This window comes from Ovis aries, chromosome 8 (assembly GCF_016772045.2).
Source record: "Ovis aries strain OAR_USU_Benz2616 breed Rambouillet chromosome 8, ARS-UI_Ramb_v3.0, whole genome shotgun sequence".
NCBI lineage: Eukaryota > Metazoa > Chordata > Mammalia > Artiodactyla > Bovidae > Ovis > Ovis aries.
In genome coordinates, this window is record NC_056061.1 from 26516017 (window position 1) to 26541691 (window position 25675).

Here is a 25675-nt window from a genome sequence, read left to right on the forward strand (position 1 = left end):
TCCACAGCTGTGCAGCGTGCTCTGAGTGCCTGGATGGTCCAGCCCTGCTTCTGTGCTTAGTTCTGACAGAACAGAGGGGAAACATGCAAGCCAAAGAAAATCCTGGTCCCGGCCCAGTGCGGCTGATGGTAGGCAGCACTCCAACTCTCAGGTGATCCAAAGAGGGAACAAAACTCTACAAAAAGAACACAAGACTCAGAGTCTGAGACCCATGTTCAAGTCCCAGCTCTGAGCAAACTCAGTGCGTGACCCTGACTAAGCATAGCTTATTTAGCAAAGTGGCTTCCTTGGCTCCAAGTATATAGTTATTTATGAGATTTGTTACCCTCACCCTTGTGATGGTTATGTGAGATTTTGTGGAGATGCTCGGCACATGACAGATTCTTGACAAATGTCACCTGAATCTCCGTTTGAGGAAGCCACACGGAGACAAGAGTATGTCTGCTGTTCCTATTTACACGGCTCAGCACCCTGAGCTCTACCCTGGGGTGACATTCCTGCTGTGACTACAACGTGGCCAGTGGTAACCTGGACAGTGAGGTCTAACAGGTGCATTCCAGCACTGAGCCACGGGGCACCTGGCGTTAATCAAAGCCATAAAATCTCTCCTGAGGTTTTACATGCCCCATGGATTGATTGGCTTGTTTGCCTACAGATTTCATTTCTAATTTAAAAACACAACTTGTTTGTTCCCAATTACAATTGGACTTGGTATCCACTGAATTGCCCTGTCAGCAGGCAAATAATGGTGCCTTTAATCATGGTCTCAGATAAGTGGGATGTTCATACCAGATCAGAGTTTCTTTTGAGGACAGTTACTATCTGCCACAAAACCGACACATCTTATGGAGTTTTTTGAAAATGAGCTAATAAACACAAATTTCAACACATGAGTCAGTCATCTCTCTGATACAGAACTATGTGGGTCAAAGCTTAAAACCTAAAACTTCACTGCCCTATGTTCTGGACTCAAAGAACACAAGTGCTGCTTTTCAAGGCGAGTAGTGGTGGAGAGACGTAAAAGCAGTAACAACCAGGTCACCGTTCCCATACTGAGCATGGGACGTTCTATGCTGCTGAGAAGAGGTGCATCGCTGCTGCCATTCACAGGCACTTATCGGCATCTGACTGAGGCGGCCCTGTGGCCAGTGCTCTGGGCCTGTATCCCCATTCTGTTCTCACTCACACCACCCAAGGCTCGGCAAGATTTTCAGCTGCTATGCAGGAGAGCACACACCAACTGTCTAGCTTTCCTTGTTAATGGGCACGGCCATTCCATCCTTCCACACACTCACAACAGGGACAGAGACACACACAGTTCTTCCATTCATAAATTTTCAATTTCAACATGTATACAGAGCTATAGGTCAAAAGCAAAACGCATCAACTCTTCTCTCCATCAACAGACGGCATTAGTGGTACTCAAGTCTGAGGTCTGCTGAGTTTGAGCTTATTGATTAACTGTGGAGTGGATATGAATCCCATCATGTCCTATAGGCATAACATGTGAAACATCATTTTAGTATCATAGTAGAGAATTTTAAAGACCAAAATGAAGAGAAGATGAACAGTGCTTATATAGTGTCACTTTTGATTAATCCATAAGATATTTAGTCATTCAACAAATATTTGAGCACCCACTGCTGTGTTAGGCACTGTGCTAGGTGCTTGGATTCATTCACTGAACAAGGCAGAGAAGGACCCTTGGTCGGCCTCAACATTTACATTCTAGCAGCAGTATACACACAGAGAACAGACAGTCACCACCACAATCAAGTTACATAACACACTGGAAGGTATGACAAAGAAACAGCATGGTGAGGGAGATTGGGAGTGTGTGGAGGGGAAACGGATGAAGGGAGTTTTAGCCAGGGGGTCAGGGCAAGCCTCACTGAAAGGCGAACAGGAAAGCCAGCAGAGTGTGTGAGGGGGATGGGCCAGATGGGATCAGGGACAGGAGGGGACAGACCATGCAGGACTCTGAGTGAAGGACAGTTAGGCGCTCAAAACAGCCTGGAGTTAAAACTCCCCTCTGGGTCCTCCCCACCATTCTCTACAAAACAAAGAACTCTCTCACCCGAAGAAAAAAATGGACATTAAGATTGAGTACGCCCAGCTCCCAGCCGGTCCCAGCCTCTGGCCGATCTCCAGAATTCCTTGCCCCAGCTGTTTAAGACATAACTACTCCGAACAACCTTAGAGAAGAACAGGACCCCTTAAGACAGATTTCCACATATATGCCTATATACCCTTACTCTTTTCTTGGGTTACTGTAGCAACTCACTAATCTGACTGCTGCCCCTCCTCGCCTCTTTAAAGGTGATTTGTTCTTGTAAAGTGCAGGTTTCGTTCTTTCTCCGAACCTCGCTTTCTCTAATTTCCTTACCCTACATTGAGAGCCACCAGAAGGACATTAGTTTTTACTCTCAGAGCAATGGGGAGCCACTAAAAGATTCTGAGAGACTTATGCTGAAAGAACACCTGTGGTTTCTGCATACCACAGATTGCACCAGGGCAAGGAAGGAGGTGGGGAGACCAGACAGGAGTCTATTACAGTGATCCAGGCTAGGGGTGATGCTGGCCCAGTCAGAGGTATAGTAATGATGATGCTGAGAAGTGGACAGATTCTAAATATATCTTGAAAGGAGAACCACCAAGATTTCTGGTCTGGATCAGGAGTATGGTGTGAAAGAAAGAGGCACCTAGGATGCCTCCAAGGTTTGGGGCCTGATGGGATTGCCACTTCCTGAGATAAGGAAGGCTGAGGGCAGAACACGTTTGGAGGACAGGGGATAACCCTCAGGGCTCTTCATGTTAAATCTGAAACATCTAGCAGTCCTCCAAGCGGAGATATTAAGGAAGCAGTTGGCTATAAAAGTTGGGTGAAGAATTCAATCAAGGGGTTTAGACTAAATTCATACACATTGTGAGCCGCTGGCACATACATGACATCTGAACTCGGGAAATTAGACGAAATCGTCATTTGGAATTAATGCAGGAAAAGATCAAGAGGGAAGTCCCTTGCTATTCAGAGTCAGGGTGAAAAGGAAGGAACCAGAAGAAACTATTAATAAGGGGAATGATGGAGAGGTAGGAGGAAAGCTGAAAGCATGCTTCTGGAAGCTAGTGAAGGAAAACTGAAGAAGAAGAAGCCATAAAACCTTAATCCAGGGGACCTACAAGAGATAATCTCCAAAATATGCAAACAGCTCATGCAGCTCAAATTAAAAAAGCAAATAACCCAACCTAAAAATGGGCAGAGGATCCAAACAGACATTTCTCCAGAGAAATATTAATATACAAATGGCCAAGAGGCACACGAAAAATGCTCAACACCATTAATTATTAGGGAAACGCAAACCAAGACTACAATGCCGTATCACGTCACACCAGTCAGAATGGCCATTATCCAAAAGCTGCTGCTGCTGCTGCTGCTAAGTCGCTTCAGTCGTGTCCGACTCTGTGCGACCCCATAGACGGCAGCCCACCAGGCTCCCCCGTCCCTGGGATTCTCCAGGCAAGAACACTGGAGTGGGTTGCCATTTCCTTCTCCAATGCATGAAAGTAAAAAGTGAAAGTGAAGTCTCTCAGTCGTGTCCGACTCTTCGCAACCCCATGGACTGCAGCCCACCAGGCTCCTCCATCCATGGGATTTTCCAGGCAAGAGTACTGGAGTGGGGTGCCATTGCCTTCTCCATCAAAAAACTACAAGCAATAAATGCTGGAGAGGGTGTGTGGAAAAGGGAACCCTCTGGCACTGTCTGTGGGAATGTAAATTGGTACAGCCACCATGGAGAACAGTATGGAGGCTCCTTAAGAAACTAAAACAGAACTACCATATGACCCAGCAATCCCACTCCCGGGCATGTAACCAGAGAAAAACATCCTCCAAAAGGATACCTGCACCCCAGTGTTCTCGGCAGCATTGTTTACAACAGCCAGGACATGGAAGCAACCTAAATGTCCATCGACAGAGAAGTGGATAGAGAAGATGCGGGACTTATACTCGATGGAATATTACTCAGTCACTAAAAAGAATGAAATAATGCCATTGGCAGCAACACGGATGGACCTAGAATGTCACAAAGAGTGAAGTCAGTCAAAGACAGGCAAATATGCTGTCACAGAATCTAAAAAAAAGTTACACAAATAAACTTATTTACAAAACAAAAACAGACTCACAGGCTTAAAGAATGAACTTACAGTTAGTTACCAGAGAGGAAACACAGCGGGGAAGGGGTAGGAAGGGAGGTGGGGATTAACACGTACACACTGCTATAATTAAAATGGATAACCAACAAGGACCTGCTAACTGCAATATGGAATTCCGCTCAATGTTATGTGGCAGGCTGGACGGAAGGGGAGTCTGGGGGAGAATGGATGCGTGTATATGCATGGCTGAGCCCCTTTGCTGTCCACCTGAAACCGCTGTAACACTGTTAGTCGGCTATACTCCAAGACAAAATGAAGAGTTTAAAAAGATGAAAATTAAGACAAAATGGATAACCAACAAGGACACAGGGAACTCTGCTCAATATTATGTGACAATCTAAATGGGGAAAGGATTGGAAAAGGATACATGTATAACTGAACCACTTTGCTGTACACATAAAAAACCAACACAAATTGATAATCAACTATACACCAATACAAAATTAAAAGTTAAAAAAAAACCCACCCTAACCTAGAAAACAAAACAAAGCAACTCTCAGGAAAAAAAGGGCAATTCAGAAAAGCTAAAGCAGCTGCTGATGGGAATGGTTATTTGGAAAGTTATATCTCATCAAAATTAATATATAAGATTTGTACCCTTACTCTATTTCTTTAATTTTCTATCTATGAGATATGGGATGTTTACTAACCTTGTTATGATATTCATTTCATGATGTATACAATTCAAATGATTATGCTGTATACCTTAAACTTATTACATGCTGTAGGACAATCATATCTCAATAAAACTAGAAGAAAAAAGATTCATACCCTCACAGTAGAGATTACATCCAGGAAGGCTTAAAAGAGAACATCTGACCCCTTCTAGGAAGCAATATGATTCTTCATTTTTAAAAGTCAACTACTAAAAGAAAACTTTCAACCTTGCTCTGCGAGTAAGAATGCCACAAAGCATACATATTTTCTCTCAAATCATCACATATAGTCTAATAAGCACGTGACCTTAGAATTTTTAACATAACCATGAAAGCACTTCACTGTATTTCTGAATCCTTCAAAGGAGACCTAGATAGAGAAACCAGTTCCCTAATTAAAGATGCAGTTTTTACAGCAAAGCTCATGATTAAGGACCAATTCCAATCCTATGAAGCTTTTACTAACCACTTTCCCAAGAAGATACCATCTTTCTCCTTTGACTCACCCACTACAACCAGACAATTCACCATCGCATCATGTTAAATTTGAGTAACTCTCATTTTTTTTTACCAGAACTAGAAAGATGCTTTACATACTTTTTTTTTGTCATCCTTACAACAATTCTGCAAAACTGGATTTATCCCTATTTTATAGATGCTGAAACTGATGGCTAGAGTCTGTTACCTAAGGTTACCCAAGTATAAAGGGACAAAACCAGCATCTGTTTTCCTCACTATGCAATACTGCCTCTTGCATGAAAGTAGGACACTAATAATTACCAGTCGCAGTGTCGTGTGACCCTGGATGAGTTTCCACACCTCTCAGTGCCTCATTCATGAAATAAGGATGATACACTACATGTACTGCACTGTGGAGAAGATTATATAAGGTAATGTCTGTAAAATTCCTTTATAAGCTATAATTGTCGATATGACTACTCAGAGTAGATTTTATGCTCCTAAAGCACAGGTTCTTATGCCTTACAGGCATTTTCCCTTCAACATTCAACATGAACTGAACACCATCTTACCAGTCCTTGGAAAGAGTTCAGACACCTTTTCCCCCCTCTAAGGAGGGAGGTGGTGTCCCACTGCATGAAGTCTGGACTGAGTATCAAATATCCCTAAGTCCAAACCTTAAACTACAACACAGTGACAAACTCAGCGTGCTCATCAAACATGAGATTTAAACCACCTGCCTGGCATGTAACTGCTTTCCTCTCCACCACAGCTTTAGTGCCATAAGAGTTCAAAAGGGAGAAAAATCCCAAATAAAAAAATATCATATTTTGTAAGAAAACATGCCTGGAAGGAGGTAGAGCAGAATAAGGCCTGGTTTGTTATCTGAGTTAACAGAGACCTTGTTGTTCTGTGTACAATCTGATTTACAGCCTCCTGATGACAGTAGTAACTATAACACTGTCTAACTCATTACTCATTATGAAATTTCATTTACTTTAAGAAAAAGACCAATAACATATTTACGAAACTTCTTAGGGAACACTCACTCCCCCTTCAATACAATGGAGGTATCCAGTGGTATATCTGGGGACGGGAGCTGGTATGCCCCGGAGGAAGACCATGCCAGGTGTGTTCTCCAGGTAAACATAGCAGGAGGGAACCAGCCCCTGCTCTGCCATGATTCTGAGGAAGCTGCTCAAAATCTTTGTTAATGATGGATCTGTTTCCCAGCCTGTAAATCATGAGCTAATATTATTTATTCTGCCTACCTCACAGGTTTACTGTGAAGGTCAAATGAAATAATATATGTAAATTAATTTACAAATTACATTACTAGAAATTACCAGAAGTAACTAGATAATCAACTACCACTTGTCCTTTGGTAAATGTCAGGTACTAGTGACTTAGCAGCAGCAGCAAAGTTGAGATATTGATTTCTCTAACGGTTTTCATGTTATAGTAACAAACAGAATTTTTTAAAAAAATCTACTCATCTCTAAAAAGGACCCGACAAATGTTTTCTTATCTACAGAAGCTATGGAAGAAGTAACTGGAAAGGTTGATCTTCCCACAATGGATCTATGTGTATATATGTATATATTCTAAATTATTTTCAGATGGTTTAACTGTCTTCCTAAAAGAGTGAAAATGGACTCTCAGATCAAGATGTAGCCACAGACTTCATATGTGATAGGCATGACATACCAGGTCATTTTACCTAGTAATTCAGTCTCTGCAAAATGCCTCATGGTTCAGAGTCCTAAAAACTAGTCCTCTCCTTGTCTCCCCATTGTTCATCCCAGCTGCCTCCTTAAAACCTCTGGCAAAAAAAGAATAGGAGAATTAAGAATTCAAATTGTCTTAGATCCACAAAGGCTTGATGATGTCATTTACTAGCTGACCCCCTGACCCCAGTAATTCTCTGAACTACCCTGCCAAATTGTGCCAGAATTATAACTAAAGAAAAATTGCACAAGCGTCCAAAAGTAGACTGAAAGGTAGAAAAACTCCAAATCACACAGTATACACATAAAAGAAAAGCTTATCCTAGTACCGTTTTTGTTTATCATTTATCAACTATGCTGAACTATAAATACATTTTCAGTCATAACAACAAGAATAAAGGAAGAAACATAATAATAAGCACTTTTGAGCAAATTTTCCCAGGGGCAAATTTAGACACTGCTTACTATTATAAAGAGGTTGAAATTTGCCTTTGCAATGTAAGTAAGCAATATAAAGTGCCCGAGCACTTGAAATCCTAATTTCCTATGAAACCCTTGCTCTCTCTGGTTATTTGGAACTTGCTAACATTTCTCAAATAATCCTCCAAACGGAATTCCCATTTTCTCAGAAGTATCTCACAAGGAGACAAAGTGCTTCTTTGTGTCAAAGTCACTGGCTTTTACTATTTACCTAATTTTTGCACCCCTTTGTTGAAAAATAATTTATTGGTGTTGACAAAATCATTGCACCATCTTTGTCCCTGATTATGATTAATAAGCCATTTGAACAAAAAGTGACCTGCCAACTTTTTTGTATAGATGACATTTGTTCCAATATTTTAGTGTTCTTTAAAAAAAAAAACAAAGTTGGTTTGGCGATCTGTTAAATACCAAAGCATACCATGCAACATATTCTCTATGTAATGATCGGATGACTGTGCTGACCGTGTCTTAGGAGACCTGGACTTGCAAGGGTCCCTGAATTACAACCAGGATAACATTTAAGGCCAACTTCAATCTGAGCTCTCCTGCTCTTCTGAGAAGCTTTTCTGTATGAAATAATAATACCCGTTACCAGCAAAGCCAGAGAGGCGTACTCACCAAGTGAACATAAGGCACAAAGTACCCAAAAAGTGCAAGTGGTATTCCAACGGCCCACACTGCGTACGCTGTCACCTTGAAGATGGCAAAATTGAAAAATTTTTTTGGAGGACTGAACTTTCTCCTGGAAAAGAGGGAGAGTCGGTCGCTTCCTTTGGTTGTACCGTCTTTATCTTTGGCACTGGAAGCAAGAGGTCGGTAAGTGAAGCCAGCCAGAAAGAGGACAAACACGAAGATGCAGAGGACCCGGAGGGTGTGGAAGAGGCCCACGCTGTCGGTCAGAACCCTCAAAAGGAAAGGCAGCAAAATCGTGAAGATGCTGCTGCCAGCGGTGACGATGCCGTTCACCAGTCCAAGGCGCTTCTTGAAATAGTGTCCCAAAATGACCAAGGAAGGCTGGTAGGCGAAGGAGCAACCACAGGCAAATATGATCCCGTAGGTCAGGTACAGAGGCTCGATGGAGCTGTGCGAAGACGAGAAAAAGACGCAGAGCAGCTTTCAGTACTTTCATCACGTGCTTGGAAGAATAAAGCCTTACGGTCAAAGGGGGTTTCAGTTAATCAACATATTTTCTACAAATAAAAATTAACCAAAAAGAGGTTAAAATCTTAATAAGAATACAACACTACAATATTTTAATTTCATCTGAATAGATAATAAAAAATGCCTTAAAATGTGAAAAATGATCAATAAGGTCCTCAGTGATTTGATCCCTCCTCCTCTTTCTATTGACCTTCAGGCGAACCATGCAGCACTGGGTAAAAACTGTGATGCTCTCCAACTCAGAAATAAACAGTGGTGCCAGGAAGGGCCTCAGTGACACTGACAATGATTAAACTACCAAAAAAAAAACCAAACCTAGTCTCAATAAAAGCTTATAAAAAAGTAGAATTTAACTATGAAAACTCTTTTCCTTCATGGAATTTTCCCAGGGACTTATTAATCAGCAATCTACTCAAAGAGAAGGCTACGTTTGATATTTTCTCCCCAGGCTTATGCGAGGAACGTTTGCACGGACAAGCAGTTGTGTGTCTGCTGCATTTTGCTGGCCTAAGGGCTGCAGACCAACCTTCGCCCTACGCTGCACTGTTCTCAGAGTTGTGCAAGATAATGAGAAATCAGAGTCTGACTGCAGGACTACTAAACGAGGTGCATTCACTACTGATCCCAGTCTGTAAGCTTTCAGGCCAGGCAGGTCTGGACAAAAATAATCAAAGGTTGAGAATTCTATATTTAACCAAATAACTTAATTACACACTTCTGATGAAAGTAAAGGAATTCCCTGGCAGTCCAGTGGTCAGGACTCAGCACTCTCACTACCAAGGGCCTGGGTTTGATCCCTGGTCAGGGAACTAAGATCCCACAAGCTGCACAGTGCAACAGCAACAACAAAAAGAAAATGAACAAAAGAAAAGAGAGGGCTAAAGCAAGAGGAGGCTGCAGAGCGGAGGAAATTTTTTAAAAAAGAAATTAAAGAAACATAGCATTACATTCTTTGAAACAATTAAGGAGTAAAAGAACGCTGAAGTTTTTTTCTTTTGAAAATTCAGAAGGCTGTGTATCAGTAGTAAAGGCAAGCTCTTTATAAAAGCTAAGCTAGATAAAGTTGGTTAATAATTAAATTTTAAACAATAATTGTAGCCTAGCAATATGCTGAGGTAATCACAAGGAACTCTAGAATCTGATAAAATTAAGGCAGGCTGGCAGTTCCCTCACTCTGAGATGCCCTTTCCCCGCCTATTAATCTACGTAAAAACCATCTTCAAGTCAGGCTCAAGAGCCAGTCCCTAATTCTCCTAAATTAATCTTACCTAACTCTGATCACTCTTTACCAAAACCCCACTCTTATTCAATAAACATATTTAACAGCTACTATGTTCCAGATACTTGGTGAAAAAAATATTTTAAGTGTGGCTATGCCCTACTTCTCGTCTGCTTAGTGAAACAAGACACCTACCTGAAATAACAAGAATGTAAAACACAATATAAATAATATTTCACTCATTCTGCATCAGTTTTTTCACATAAGTATTTTTCCAGATAACTGCAACAAGTTTCTTAAGGTACCAATTTACTTTTATATAACAATTTTAAAGGAAAAATCTAAATACATTTTTCTCTGCCTTCTTCAAAGTGTATGTTAAAAATAGTAATGACAGCACAGTATTGTCATAAACAACAACAATATCTATAGTTACACTACATTACTGTAAAGCTGTCAGTTGGAAAACCAGAGAGCCACAGACATCAATCGAGACATTCTTTTGCACACCATTTAAATACGGAGTGCTTGTTAAGATTAGCCTTGGTATCTCTCCTGCAGAGTAAAATACATCAGCTTTGCGATGGCATTTTCACTGCTGCTGGATCCTTCCTCACTTCTGATTTTCACTTTAGTAACAGATGGTTCAAACTGTTGAAGTTTGACAACTGAGTAAGTGCCGTGCAAATCAGTAAGATACCAAGTATGTGTGGGAGAAGTATTCAAAGAAGAGACGCTGATGCAGCCATCTGGCACTGCTAGAGAAGGCTTTCCTAAGAAGGCGGAATTTGAACTAGAGGAAAAGAAGGTCAGCCCACCGTTCAACACTTGGAATTTATACCTCATCTCCCTTTGTTCCTCTGCATGCTCTCAAAGTACAGCAGCTTTGATCAGTGGGTTAAATAATGAAGCTGAATAGAAGATATGAGAGCATTACATGGAGTAAGGCAAAGATCCCTTCAAGACAGTTTGTTTTAGTCAGGGGTGGGGATGGGGGAGGAAGAGAGAAAAAGAACTAGGTCACCACGTAAAATACATTTTATAATTTTTATTTCTCAGTGGTCAAAAAAGTTTGAGAAACATTGCTTGCTGTAAGTTGGTCTGTGTATATGAATTTTGTCTACCGAACTAGGTAATAAGTTCCATGAGTTTTTTATCTCTTAGTTTCTCTCTCCACCAAAGCCTCAGTGTTAATAATACTCCAGCAAAAGCTAAGGTCGCTGACTGACAATGGGCATCTGAGGCTTCCGGACCGTGCAGGGATCTCATGAGGCAGTAAGAGAACAATGCTGTATTAGAGATAAAGAAGAACCAAAAGCAAGTGATCTCACAGGATCACCTAAGTAGAACCTTATCCCCCAAAAAACTGGTTTTTTATTTCTTTAAAAGACAACTTTAGATTCTATGAGGAATGAGAAGGAGGTGTCAGTACTAATAGAGACTCATTTATGTATATATGATCATTTTTACCAATGTTAAATTAGTTTGTTGTGGGCTGGCATGGATTAATTAATAACTACCATCTTGTATCAGTATCATCAATCAGGAATTTGGTTTCAAGATTCATGTAGTGACCACCAGATAAACTTTTTCTGTTTTTTTTTGTATGCAAGGGGAACTTGGATATCCTGAAATAAAAAATTGTTGGGTTTTGCCTTTTGAAAAATAAAAATAAAAAATAAAAAACAACTTTAGAAGACAAGAACAAAGGCAACTTTAAAGATGGAATATTTATCTTCTAAAGAGGAATAAAAATAATTGTTTAGAATCCAAATAAAATGTCTAAGGTGAAAGAAAGAGGCTCACTTTAGAGTTGAGGAAGGGGTATGTGTGGGGAGAGTGAGGGTAAAATCAGTAAACCAAGGATTCTGTTGATTCTGAATATTTAAAAATAAACAGGGTGGGACGTCTCTGGTGGTCCAGTGACTAAGGACTCCGAGTTTTCACATAGGGGCCTGGGTTCAATCCCTGGTTGGGAAGCTAAGCCTCCTCACGCTGTGTGGTGTGGCCAAAATAAAGATTAAAGAAATAATAAACAAATGAACAGGGCAATGGCCAGTGAACACATGAAAAGATGCTCAAGATCATTATTTAACAGAGAAATGCAAACTAAAACTACCATGAGGTATCTCCTCACAGCAGTCAGGATGGCCAGCATCAGAAAAATCTACCAACAATAAATGCTGTAGAGGATGTGGAGGAAAGGGAACCCTCCTATACTGTTGGAGGGAATGTAAACTTATACAGCCATTAGCGAGAACAATATGAAAAAACTAGGAATAAATCTACCACATGACCTAGCAACTCCACTACTGGGCATATACCCTGAGAAAATCATAATCAAAAACAACACGCGTACCCCAGTGTTGATGGCAGCACTGTTTACAGTTGCCAGGACAGGGAAGCAACCTAGACGCCCACTGACAGATGAGTGGATAAGGAAGACGTGCTACACACACACAATGGAATGTTCAGTCCAGGTCAGTCGCCCAGTCGTGTCCGACTCTTTGCAACCCCATGAATCGCAGCACGCCAGGCCTCCCAGAGTTCACTCAAACTCACGTCCATTGAGTCGGTGATGCCATCCAGCCATCTCATCCTCTGTCGTCCCCTTCTCCTCCTGCCCCCAATCCCTCCCAGCATCAGAGTCTTTTCCAATGAGGCAACTCTTTGCATGAGGTAGCCAAAATACTGGAGTTTCAGCTTCAGCATCATTCCTTCCAAAGAAATCCCAGGGCTGATCTCCTTCAGAATGGACTGGTTGGATCTCCTTGCAGTCCAAGGGACTCTTGAGTCTTCTCCAACACCACAGTTCAAAAGCATCAATTCTTCAGCGCTCAGCTTTCTTCACAGTCCAACTCTCACATCCATACATGACCACTGGAAAAACCATAGCCTTGACTAGATGAACCTTTGTTGGCAAAGTGATGTCTCTGCTTTTCAATATGCTGTCTAGGTTGGTCACAACTCTCCTTCCAAGGAGTAAGCATCTTTTAATTTCATGGCTGCAGTCACTCAGCCATAAAAAGGAACGAATTTAAGTCAGTTCTAATGGGGAAAGGTTGAGGGCAGGAGGAGAAGGGGACGACAGAGGATGAGATGGTTGGATGGCATCACTGACTTACTGGACGTGAGTCTGAGTGAACTCCAGGAGTTGATGATGGACAGGGAGGCCTGGCGTGCTGCGGCTCATGGGGTTGCAAAGAGTCGGACATCACTGAGCAACTGAACTGACTGAGTGAGGTAGATGAACCTAGAGTTATACAGAGTGAAGGAAGTCAGAGAGAGAAAAACAAAGTATATTAACCATATATATGGAATCTAGAAAAATGATATTGATGAAGCTATTTTCAGGCAAGGAATGGAGACACAAATGTAGAGAATGGCACAGTGGGGAGGGACAGGTTGGGATGAGTGGAGAAAGGAGCATCAGCAGACAGAAGCTATCAGGCGTGAGATGGAGAGCTGGGGAGAAGTTGCTGTGTGCCGCAGGGAGCCCAGTCTTGCGCTCTGTGATGACCTGGAGGGATGGGATGGGGGGGGGGGGGGTAGGGAGGCTAGAGAGGGAGGGGATCTAAGTATAACTATGGCTGTTCTGCACTGTTGTGTAGCAGAAACCAACACAACATTGCAAAAAAAAAAAAACATTTTTTAATTTTAAATTTTAAAAAAATAGAAAAAAATAAACAGGGCAAGCAATGTCAGTTTGATTTTTTTTTTCCTAGTAACTACAATAATGCTTTTCAACTAGAGCTTAAAGATAGCTAAGGAAGAGAAAGGGACAGGAAATGAAGATAAACCACTAAAGTAGACAGAGGATGGAAATCATCTAAGGGTTTTCCTGTTAAGTGCAGCCTGTTAGCCAGAGCTACCCATTAAACCAGGGTTTCTCTATCTGGGGATTATCCTGACAATGAAAGAGGATTTGCAGGTAAAACAGGAGCTGGAGAGAGAGGTGCTTCCAGGGTTACGGTGCCTCCCAGCTATCTGCAGTTAGCTCCTCTGCAGGGCTTCTAACAGACACAGGGAACAATGTTTTGATAGGAATTTTTATTTTAAGCTGCATTTGATCACTTCATTTTGTCATGATCTTTTTAAATTTCAGCACTGTTCTTTCCCCCTCCCCACCCCCACTCTCGAAAACAGTGCAGGTAGAAATTCTCTACCTGGGTTGAAATAAACAGCAAAGTCTAGATCTCATTAATAAAAATATTTCACATCAAGCCTATGAACAACCACTTCAAAATATCATCTCTTGTACGCTTTGGAACTCAGAATGAGTTGATCTTAAATTAAGCCCATTGCTTTAGACAACTTTACTGCTAGAATTTGAGTCTTTGGGATTTTTCTGTGAATGGAAAAAAACAAAAGGAGAAATTTTTTTTTTTTTGGCTCCAGGGAACACATGTACCCTGACTTGGCATCTCACTCTGAGGCGCTGCAAGCAAAAGCACTCAAATTTACAAGCTCTGATTTGCTGCTGTGGACAGTTGCATAAGTGACATGCTTCAAGTTTTAAGCACTTGAAAAGGACTTTTTTCCTTGTAAACAGCAAAGTTTCTGACAGGAAATCTAGAAGATAGCTCAGAGATTTTGAAAACATGAAGAAACCAAGTCCTTACCTTACAAAAGAACTTGATAAGAGTCCAACAAATCCAACAGCAGCGCCCACGACAGCTGTTTTCCGACAACCAAATATGTCTGTGAAGACACTGACAATCGGGCAGCAGAAGAAAATCATCCCCATGGAGAGAGAACTAACCCATGCTGCAAGAGAGGGGGAGATGGGGGACATTATGACACGTGGAATTCTAGGTGTTCTTATCTCACAGAATGTAAGACATATTGAGAAAAGTACCAGTGCAGGAAAGATACTACTCAGATTGATGAATGGGGGGAAGTTAGAATAAGTAACAAATCTGAATCATAGATCAAAGCATTTGGCAAGTACTCATTATAATTAGCAAAGCAATTATTTGTGTTCAGTGGAACTTCTGAGAAAAGTTTGTATCCTTAAATAAATCAAACATTCTCCTGGGACCTAATCTCTATCCTGGTAACTATGGTTTTAAGCAACTTCTAATCTGTGGAAAGAAACCTGTCTGAAAAAACTGAAATATATTTAGGAACCCATGCCCAGGTGATCAAACTGCAAAGAAACGACCACTGAACTCAACAGTGGTGAAACTTGAAGAAAAGGAGTTATATGGACACAGTAGTTAAGAATCAAACATCTGCCTAGAGTCTGGGCTTTGTGCTTTCATTAAAGGAATCAAATCCACAAAGGCAATTTGTTGACCTAGATAAGTAACTGTATATTCACTTTATTCATAAAGCCATACACACAGTTTATCTTCTTTTTTGAAAGTATGTTATCATTCACAATAGAAAAGATTTAAGAATCAGGTCATAATTTCCTGTCCTGATACTGTAAAGACAAAAACAAAAGGAAAGCAAAAGAGAGACACACTGAGTACAAATGATCACAAATTTGTGCCAAAGAAATGAGTGATCTTGTAAGACACCGAGTCTGTAAATTCTTAAAAAGTATAATGAACCAAGAGAGCCCTGAGTGAACATGAGCTATAAAACAAACAAATCCCTTAAGTCCCCAGCTCTGGAACGATCCAACAAATTCTTGGGCAAATCATTTCCTCTGAGTCTGTTTTCTCACCTTGAGAGAGGATGGAACACAGATCTTTCCAGAATTATTAAAGATTAGAGAAAACGTGTCTAAACCTCCACATCTAGCACAGAGTGCTTAACAATGCAGAGTTTTAACAACAACAAGTTGTCTTACAAAATGAAATGATCTCCAGCATTCCACCCAGCTCTGACAGTCTTCTAGTAAACCGCTCTATTTCCTTAGCAAAGGAAGTTAAATCCAGACAGACCCTGTACAAATGACTATTTGCTAATAATGGTATCCAAATGGAGCTTCACCAGTCTAACAATTTCATTTAATTTTTTGCCTTCTTACATTTTAAGTTATTTATGTATATTTTATCAGCCACAATTTCTTTCCTTTCTTCCCTTACCAGAAAGGAGACAAAAACACAATGAAGAGACTGTACAAACAATGCAGGCTTAGCTTAGGTGTTGGTGGGAGGGATTTAGAAGTGGACAGGCTCAGGAAAGAGGTGATGGGCCAGATACTAGCACAACCACAGCCCCGGATGTACCCGCTCAAGGAGAAGTGTGACTTTTTCAGTCCATGTTATATAAAAATGTTACTGATTTTTAATCATTTAATCTCATTCAAAAAAAATTTAGTCATCTATCATGTTGATGAAACAACCTAAACCAGTCTAGTCAGACTAGAAGAACAGCATCCTAACCTTTATTTTTGGATGAAGGTACTTGACAATTAAATGAAACGCCAACACTTACCAGGAAATCACATTAAGAAATTCAAGAGCAAATATTTATATTGCACTAATGTTCAAAAAAAGTCAAGGCATGTTTCAAGAAGAAAAACAAGTCTTTACGCATTATCTAGGTGTTGGTCTACCATAACACCAAATGTGAAAAATTTTTACAGAATCTTATGTCCACTGAACAAGCACTAAGTGCAGGATATAATCAAATACAACTTTACTTTTGTCTCGACTATCGTCTTAAAATGCAAGCGTGGAGAAAACGTTTCCCCGCCACTGCATGAGCACTTCAGCAGGCCCACCTTGTAGCCAGTGCTGAGTAGCAGAAAGGCCTCAGGTGCTTTAGGTTACAAACTAACCTTCACTAGGTAATCAAATCTTGTTTCCTCGGGAGGAGAGGAAGATCAGCTTTGTCTCTTTTCCGTGGCCCTTCTTCCCCTCCCTAGCTATTGCTCTCTGCAAAGTGGACCAGCATGAGACAGAGGGGTAACTCGGAGATAAGGCAAGGAGACTCCTACTTCACAGGTCCTGCCAAAAGGCCTGAACGGCGATGTCCGAAGCGGACGCTTTCCCTCAGATGCACTTCTGTGGGTTCTTCCAAGTCTCACCTCAGAGTTCCTTCTGGCTACAGCTCCACAGACAAGGACAGTTCACTCTCCTCCTGGCTTTCTGGCTGTCATTTAAAAGACTCACTGTTGGAGCCTCGTTGCCCTTCTAGACGGTTTATTTGGGCAGGGATCAAAACAGCTCCTCTCTCCTCCACTCAGCCTGCCTCTGCTCTGCAGGAAATATTCATGTTTCCTCTGCCCTGACAAACACTGGAGTGTGGGCAAATTCCACAGAGCCCTCCTCTTGCTGTGGGAGCAGCTAGCTAGATGCAGTTCTCTCCTTGCTGGATTTCTCACGGGATTCAGACCTCAGTCCTCTGTATCCCCTAACTGAAGAGAATTCTTTAAACCTCTAAGTGGTCCCTCTAAAGCTCCCCTCACTAGGTTATCAAGTGAAAGGATGTATACCCCAACTTTTCCCATGAGGGGTGGGGTGGAAGGAAGCCACAGCATAATTTCATAAAAGAATCTTCACAAAATGCTCTTCCTTGACCCATAAATATCCTTCTTGTGGGTTTTAGAGCCTCTAACTGATCCTTGAACATGAACTATCCCACTTTTGAATTTCACACTTCTGTACCTTAATGCCTCAGCTAAATTCCCAACATCTTTTTTTTTTTTTTTGGCTGCACTGCACAGGTTGAGGGATCTTAGTTCCCCTGCAATGGAAACAGGGGAATCCTAACCACTGGACTACCAGAGAATTCAAGAAATTCTCTTCTTAGAAATTTTTTGTTGGAGTATAGCTGACTTATAATGTTGTGTTAGTTTTGGACATACAGCAAAGTGAATCAGTTATACATATATTCACTTTTTTTTTTTTTTTAAGATTCTTTGCCCATATAGGCCATTAGAGAATACTGAGGAGAGGTCTCTGTGCTATACAGCAGGTTCTTACTAGTTACCTGTTTTATATACAGCAGTGTATATATGTCAGTCCCAATCTTCCAATTTATCCCCCCATCCCCTGGTAATCCTAAGTTAGTTTCCTACATCCCTGACTATTTGTTTCATAAATAAGTTCATTTATACCCTTCTTTTATATTCCACATATAAGTGATATCATATGGTATTTGTCTCCCTGGGTCTGACTTACTTCACTCAAGATAATAATCTCCAGGTAAACCCACGTCACTGCAAATGACATTATTTCATTCTTTTTATGGCTGAGTAGCACTGCATTGTATATATGTACCATATCTTCTTTAACCATTTCTCTGTTGATGGACATTTAGGGTGCTTCCATGCCCTGGCTATTGTAAGTAGGGCTGCAGTGAACACTGGGGTGCATGTATCTCTTCAGATTATGGTCTTCTCTGGGTATATGCCCAGGAGTATGACTGCTGGGTCATATGGTAGTTCTATTTTAAGGAACTCCCATACAACATACTGTTCTCCATAGTGGTTGTACCAATTTACCTTCCCACCAGCAGTGTAGGAGAGTTCCCTTTTCTACACATGCTCTCCAGCATTTACTGTTTGTGGATTTTTGATGATGGCCATTCTGACTGGTGTGAGGTGATACCTCATTATAGTTCTGATTTGCATTTCTCTAATAGTGACGTTGAGCATCTTTTCATGTACTTTTTGGCTATCCATATGTCTTCTTTGGAGGAATGTCTATTTAGATCTTCTGCCCATTTTTTATTATTTTATATTCAGCTATATGAGCTGTTTGCATATTTTGGAAATTAATCCCTTGTCAGTTGCTTTGTTTGAAATATTTTCTCCCATTCTGAGGGCTGTCTTATTGTTTTGTTTATGGTTTCCTTTGCTATGCAAAAGCTTTTAAGTTTAATTAGATCCCACTTGTTTATTTACTTTTATTTTCATTATGCTGAGAGGTAGATCAAAAAAGATCTTGTCAAAGAGTGTTCTGTCTATGTTCTTCTCTAAGAGTTCTATAGTGTCCGATCTTACATTTAGGTCTTTAATCCATTTTGAGCTTATTTTTGTGTGTGGTATTCGGAAATGTTTTAATTTCATTCTTTTACATGTAGCTGTCCTATTTTCCCAGTACCACGTACTGAAGAGACTATCTTTTTTCCATTGTATATTCCTGCCTCTGTCATAGATTATGTGACCAAAAATATTAATTCTTGAATGAATCTATTACTTGGCACTGTTTTTGTAAAATTTTAACATGGCATAACAAAGAATCCAAGGTTTTACGGATTATGCTATACACCATAAAAATAAAAGAGCCTGTTGTTCTCTTCTGACCCTTCCAAGTCTGACTATGATTACTATTAATAATAGAAACTGAGAAACTGAAAGACATAGTCACTCTATCCAGCATGGTAAAATTTTGTTTAAAAAATGCAAACTACCACTAATCCTTCCACATAATTTGACCAAACATCCACACAGGGTTTCCTAATACTGTTGAAGAGCAAATATTTTCCAATGGAAGAGATACTATCTAAAATATGGAATAACCACATTCTCTCCATTCCAAGTAAAAGTGTTTATTATGTATGTTCTCGGCACGATCACAAGCTCCTGAGAATATTAAAAAAACTAAAATATTTTTCTATCTTCCAATAATTTCCATCTAGTAATATGCATATGGAAATAGAGGTCCAACCAGAACGCCCTATACAATGAGCTAAATGTCTTAAGAGATATAGATTTCAAAAAATATATAATAAAGAAGGGATTAAAAATCTCCTGAAAATGTACCAGCTTAGAATCCCTAATCAGTAAAGCTTGTTACATCCTGCTGTATCTTCTTCTCATTTGCAATACTGTTTTTAAAATGTATGTAGATGTTAGTAATAAAATTCAGATATTTTGAAATGCTAATGACTTCATAGTAGACCTCTTTGGCATTAACAGTATTTCTCAATGAATTGTACTTTTATATATTTACTGTTGTTATAGAGTGGCATACCTATGTGTATAATGAATTGATTTTGAGGTTGTTGGCACTTCTATAGGATTCAAGTTAGCTATTACATAAAGTCCATTTTCCCTTAAAAAAAAAAAAAAGAAAGAAAGACTTTAGAGTGTGTTTGTACACTCTTATTTGAATGTGTGTGTTTGATGTTAACAGAGAGAAACATCCAAAAAAAAGACCAGGTAGGAAAATCTTTTTTATAAACTAACAATCAATGTGGTTAGCATAAATACAAATTCAATTCAAATCCTGTGTAACTGTTAGCAGCTATAGTAAGGTGATCATAAAAGTACAAATTAAATACAAATTTAAAAAAACAATAAACTACACATACATACACACACACACACACACATATATATATATGTAACAATCAGCTTTCCAGTTTCCCCACTCAGACTCTCTTTGTTCACTACTCCATACTAAGAACAAATCCTCATTTCTCAGCATGGCCAAAGGAAAATGCAAATCACTTGGAAGAAGTGGTTAGGTTTACTATTTAAAAACAGTTTCCTGCATATTAAGTAACACAAAAATAAATGTTCTAACTATGTGGACATAAATGACTACAAGGACAAAATGTTTACAACTGAAAACACCCGAAGGGAAGACTTACCGTAGTTAGCTGAAGGCTGATAAATACTCTTTCACCCTGTTTTGAGAGTTCCAACCCCCATTTCCACTTGATCTTGGCCTTTTCACAACAGCTTTGCTCTATAATAGAACACTGGTCTAATAGCCTCAAATAAACATCTAAATATCATTTAACAAAGTTCCAATGACTTTCGGAGTGTGGTGTTGTCTGACAACTACACAAAAATTCAGAAACGAGTCAATTATACTTGATTTGACCATTTTATTGCCAATTGAAAGGTTATTTGGTAGGTATATTTCACTTAGGAGTGGTTTTGAAGTTATTTGCTATCAACTTCTGTTAGTGGCAGCAGAGTGAAGTGGTCAAGTGAGTCCTCTTACAGATAATAACTGTGTTGGGGGAAAAAAACTTATTTAAACACAATATGGAAAATGTTTTAAAACAGACAGAACCTGGAGGAGAGTTTTCTTCCCTGGTGGCTCAGACCAAGAAGAACCTGCCTGCAATGTGGGAGGCCAGGTTTAATCCTTGGTTTGGGAAGATTCCCTAGAGAAGGAAATGACAACCCACTCCAGTATTCTTGCCTGGAAAATCCCATGGACAGAGAAGCCTGGCGGGCTACAGTCCATAGCGTCACAAAGAGTCTGAGAGACAAGCGACTGACCCTTCCTTTTCCCTTCTACACCTGGAGAAGCTGAATCTGGAAGAAATAAAAATTACCAGTGTGCGGGCCTTCTTGAAGATCAACAAGCTATGCAGATGCTGGGTGGACTAGTAAGGGCCAGACTAAAGAAAAGCAACAGCTGGAGAGGAGGAAAAAAAGCAACCGTTGGAAACTACATGAACTGAACAGAGACATCAGCTGCTACACACCACAGACAGACAGACTCTGCAGTTTGAGTCCAGGCAAGGTAACTGCCTCCTAGGAACAAAAACTCAATCATACTTGGAAAAACAAAGTGGAATCAGAGTTGTTTCAAATATTATCTACAATGTTCGAGTATTCAACCTGAAATTAGCAGACATGCAAAGAAACAGCTAATAAATATAAATGGACTCTGAATGGACTCAGATGTTGAATTCAGAAAACAAAAACTACAAAATGTCTATTATAATTATGTTATAAGTATTGATATTAATGGATAATAATTTAAAAGTAAAATGCTGAATTACTGAGTGAAGAGATAGGGAATCTCAACAGTGAAATGTAAACTACAAGAAAATGGAAATTTTAGGGATGAAAAGTACAATAGCTGAAAAAAAACACATTATGATACGCTCATACGTAAGAAAGAATCTGGGAATTTGAAGACCAAAATTACCTAATATAAGAAAAGAGGAAAATACTGAAGGAGAATGAACAAAGTCTCAGAGATCTTAGAATGGAAATCTAGGAGATTTCCACTACAAGAAATCTTAAACAAAGTTCCACAACTTAGGTCCAAAGAAAGGACTGAAACATAGAAACACACACAACACACTGCTTTCTCCTATTTCTTTATAAGATATATGACTATTTAAAGCAAAAATTCTAACAATGTATGTGCAGGAGTGCTTAGCTGCTTCAGGTGTCTGACTCTGTGACTCCACAAACTGCAGCCCGCCAGGCTCCTCTGTCCACAGAATTTTCCAGACAAGAATATTATGGGTTGCCATTTCCTCCTCCAGGGGATCATCCTGACCCAGGGATGGAACCCACATCTCCCGTAGCTTCTGCACTGGCAGGCAGATTCTCTACCACTGAGCCACCTGGGATAGACGTATTATAATACATCTATAATACATCTATGATACATATATTATATATGATAACAGCACTGAAGATGGAAGTAAATGAAAACACACTACCACAAGATTCCTACATTTTATCTGAAGCAATTCCATCAACTTAAAATACATTGAGATATACGCTGTAATCCCTAAAGATGGCACTTTTTAAAAATGCAGAAATATAGCTTGAAAGCCAATAGAGAAATTAAAATTGATTACTAAAAATTACTTGATTAATGTAAAGGAAGGCAGAAGAGAAAGAACAGAAGAACAAGAAGCAGATGAGACAAATAAAACCAAATAGCAAAATGTCAGACCTAAATATGACCATATCAGTAATGATATTAAAGAAAAATAAAGACACCAAGCAAATGGCAAAGACTATCTAACTGGATTAAAAAAATCAAGAATCACTTATATCCTGTTTAAAGAGATGTAGTTTAAACACAGATACACAAATAACTTGGAAATAAAAAAGATGGGGAAAGATATGCCATGAATTAATAACCCTAAGAAGACTGGAATGGCTGTACTAACACCAGACAAAACAGACTTCAAGGCAAGTAGTTTTACTAGAAATAAAGAGGGATTCTAATGATGAAAGTCTCAACACATCAGGAAGATATAACAATGACAAACCTATATACACCTAATATAACAGAACAACTAATCTCAAAAATATATAAGCAACTTATGCAGCTCAATTCCAGAAAAATAAACGACCCAATCAAAAAATGGGCCAAAGAACCAAATAGACATTTCTCCAAAGAACACATACGGATGGCTAACAAACACATGAAAAGATGCTCAACATCACTCATTATCAGAGAAATGCAAATCAAAACCACAATGAGGTACCACTTCACACCAGTCAGAATGGCTGCAATACAAAAGTCAGCAAGCAATAAATGCTGGAGAGGGTGTGGAGAAAAGGGAACCCTCCTACACTGTTGATGGGAATGCAAACTAGTAGAGCCACTATGGAGAACAGTGTGGAGATTCCTTAAAAAATTGCAAATAGAACTACCTTATGATCCAGCAATCCCACTGCTGGGCATACACACCGAGGAAACCAGAATTGAAAGAGACACATGTACCCCAATGTTCATCGCAGCACTGTTTATAATAGCCAGGACATGGAAACAACCTAGATGTCCATCAGCAGATGAATGGATAAGAAAGCAGTGGTACATATACACAATGGAGTATTACTCAGCCATTAAAAAGAATTCATTTGAATCAGTTCTGATGAGATGGATGAAACTGGAGCCAATTATACAGAGTGAAGTAAGCCAGAAAGAAAAACACCAATACAGTATACTAACACATATATATGGAATTTAGGAAGCTGGCAATGACGACCCCGTATGCAAGACAGGAAAAAAGACACAGATGTGTATAACGGACTTTTGGACTCAGAGGGAGAGGGAGAGGGTGGGATGATTTGGGAGAATGGGAATTCTAACATGTATACTATCATGTAAGAATTGAATCGCCAGTCCATGTCTGACGTAGGGTGCAGCATGCTTGGGGCTGGTGCATGGGGATGACCCAGAGAGATGTTGTGGGGAGGGAGGTGGGAGGGGGGGTCATGTTTGGGAACGCATGTAAGAATTAAAGATTTTAAAATTTAAAAAATAAAAAATAATAATAATAAACTAAACTATCTACAAAAAAAATAAAGAATATTCACAAAAAAAAAAAGAAAGCTGTGGTACATATACACAATGGAGTATTACTCAGCCATTAAAAAGAATACATTTGAATCAGTTCTAATGAGATGGATGAAACTGGAGCAGATTATACAGAGTGAAGTAAGCCAGAAAGAAAAACACCAATACAGTATACTAATGCATATATATGGAATTTAGAAAGATGGTAATGATAACCCTGTATGTGAGACAGCATAAGAGACACAGATGTATAAAGCGGACTTTTGCACTCTGAGGGAGAGGGAGAGGGTGGGATGATTTGGGAGAATGGCATTGAAACATGTATACTGTCATGTAAGAAACGAATCGCCAGTCTATGTTCTATACAGGATACAGGATGCTTGGGGCTGGTGCACGGGGATGATCCAGAGAGATGATATGGGGTGGGAGGGGGGTTCATGATTGGGAACTCATGTACACCCGTGGTGGATTCATGTCAATGTATGGCAAAACCAATACAGTATTGTAAAGTAAAATAAAGTAAAAATAAAAATTAAAAAAAAAAAAGAGGCAGTAAGATCTTGACGGGAAAAAAAAAAACAAAAACAAAATAAAATAAGATATGCCATCAATAAGAAAAAAAAAGGAAACACAAGAAGGAAATTTAATCTCTACTTTACACCATATTTTTACTTAGCTCAAAATGAATCATAAAAATGAAATTTGAAACTGAAAAGTATAAAACTTCTAGGAAAAAACATAGGAGAAAATCGTTGTTACCTTGGGTTAGGCAAAGACTTCTTAGACACAACATCAAAAACATAATCCTTAGACAAAACTTCACTTCAGCAAAATTAAGAATTACTATTCGAAAGACACTTTTAAGAGAATGAAAAGGCAAGCCATAAACTGGGAGGAAAGACTAGCAAGTTATATATCTTACCAAAAACAAAAAACAAACCCTGCACCCAGATTATACAAAGAATTCTCAAAACTCAATAAAAACCAAGCAACCCAATTTAAAACTAGGTTAAAAAGATTTGAACAATCTCTTCACAAAAGATATACAAATGGAAAATATTCATTTTTGAAATGATGCTCAACATCATTAGCCATGAGGAAAATATAAATTACAACAATGAAAAAACTACACACATCTATTCAAATGGCTAAAATGGCTAATCATACCAAGTGTTGGTAAGGATGTTAGGATGTAAGGATGTCATAAGCTGCTACTGGGAATTTAAAATTGGACAACCATTTGGGGAAACTGAGTAGGGATTTTTTTTTAGCTAAATACATCCCTATTATATGATCCAGCCATTCCACTCCCAGGTTATGGTTGTCTTATTTACAACAGCCAAAAACTGCAAAGAGCCCAAACCTTCAGAAATAAAGTGACTGGATAAACAAATTATGGTATGCTCATATAATGGAACATGCGGGCGTATGTGCTCGGTTGCTTCAGTGGTGTCCGACTCTTTGTAGCCCCCCAGGCTCCTCTGTCCATGGAGATTCTCCAGGCAAGAATACTGGAGTGGGCTGCCACGCCCTCCTCCAGGGGCTCTTCCCCCACCCAGGGATCGAACCCTCATCTCTCATGGTTCCTGCACTGGCTGGCAGGTTCTTCACCACTATTTCCACCTGAGACGCCCACATGATGGAATACCACCCAGCATAATACCAGGAGTGAACTACTGATAAATACAACATGGATGAATACCAAAATACTCACACACAGTGGGAAAAAGGCAAAAAAGGGATATGTAAAGCACGACTCCATTTATTAAAAGTTTCCCAAAAATATAAGCCAACATACAGGACAGGAAGCATATCAGTGTTCACCTTGTTGTGGAG

General features: G+C 39.6%; 1 protein-coding gene across 1 annotated transcript in view; it reads right to left on the reverse strand.

Annotated features, from left to right (window-relative positions):
• SLC16A10 (solute carrier family 16 member 10) overlaps window positions 1-25675 on the reverse strand; it is a 117536-nt gene that overhangs the window by 34392 nt on the left and 57469 nt on the right. The window contains exons 2-3 of the mRNA XM_004011485.5: window positions 14540-14684; window positions 8156-8618 (exon numbers count right to left, since the gene is read on the reverse strand). Coding sequence (XP_004011534.3) covers window positions 8156-8618; window positions 14540-14684 — 608 coding nt within the window. The remainder of the gene's footprint in view (window positions 1-8155; window positions 8619-14539; window positions 14685-25675) is intronic.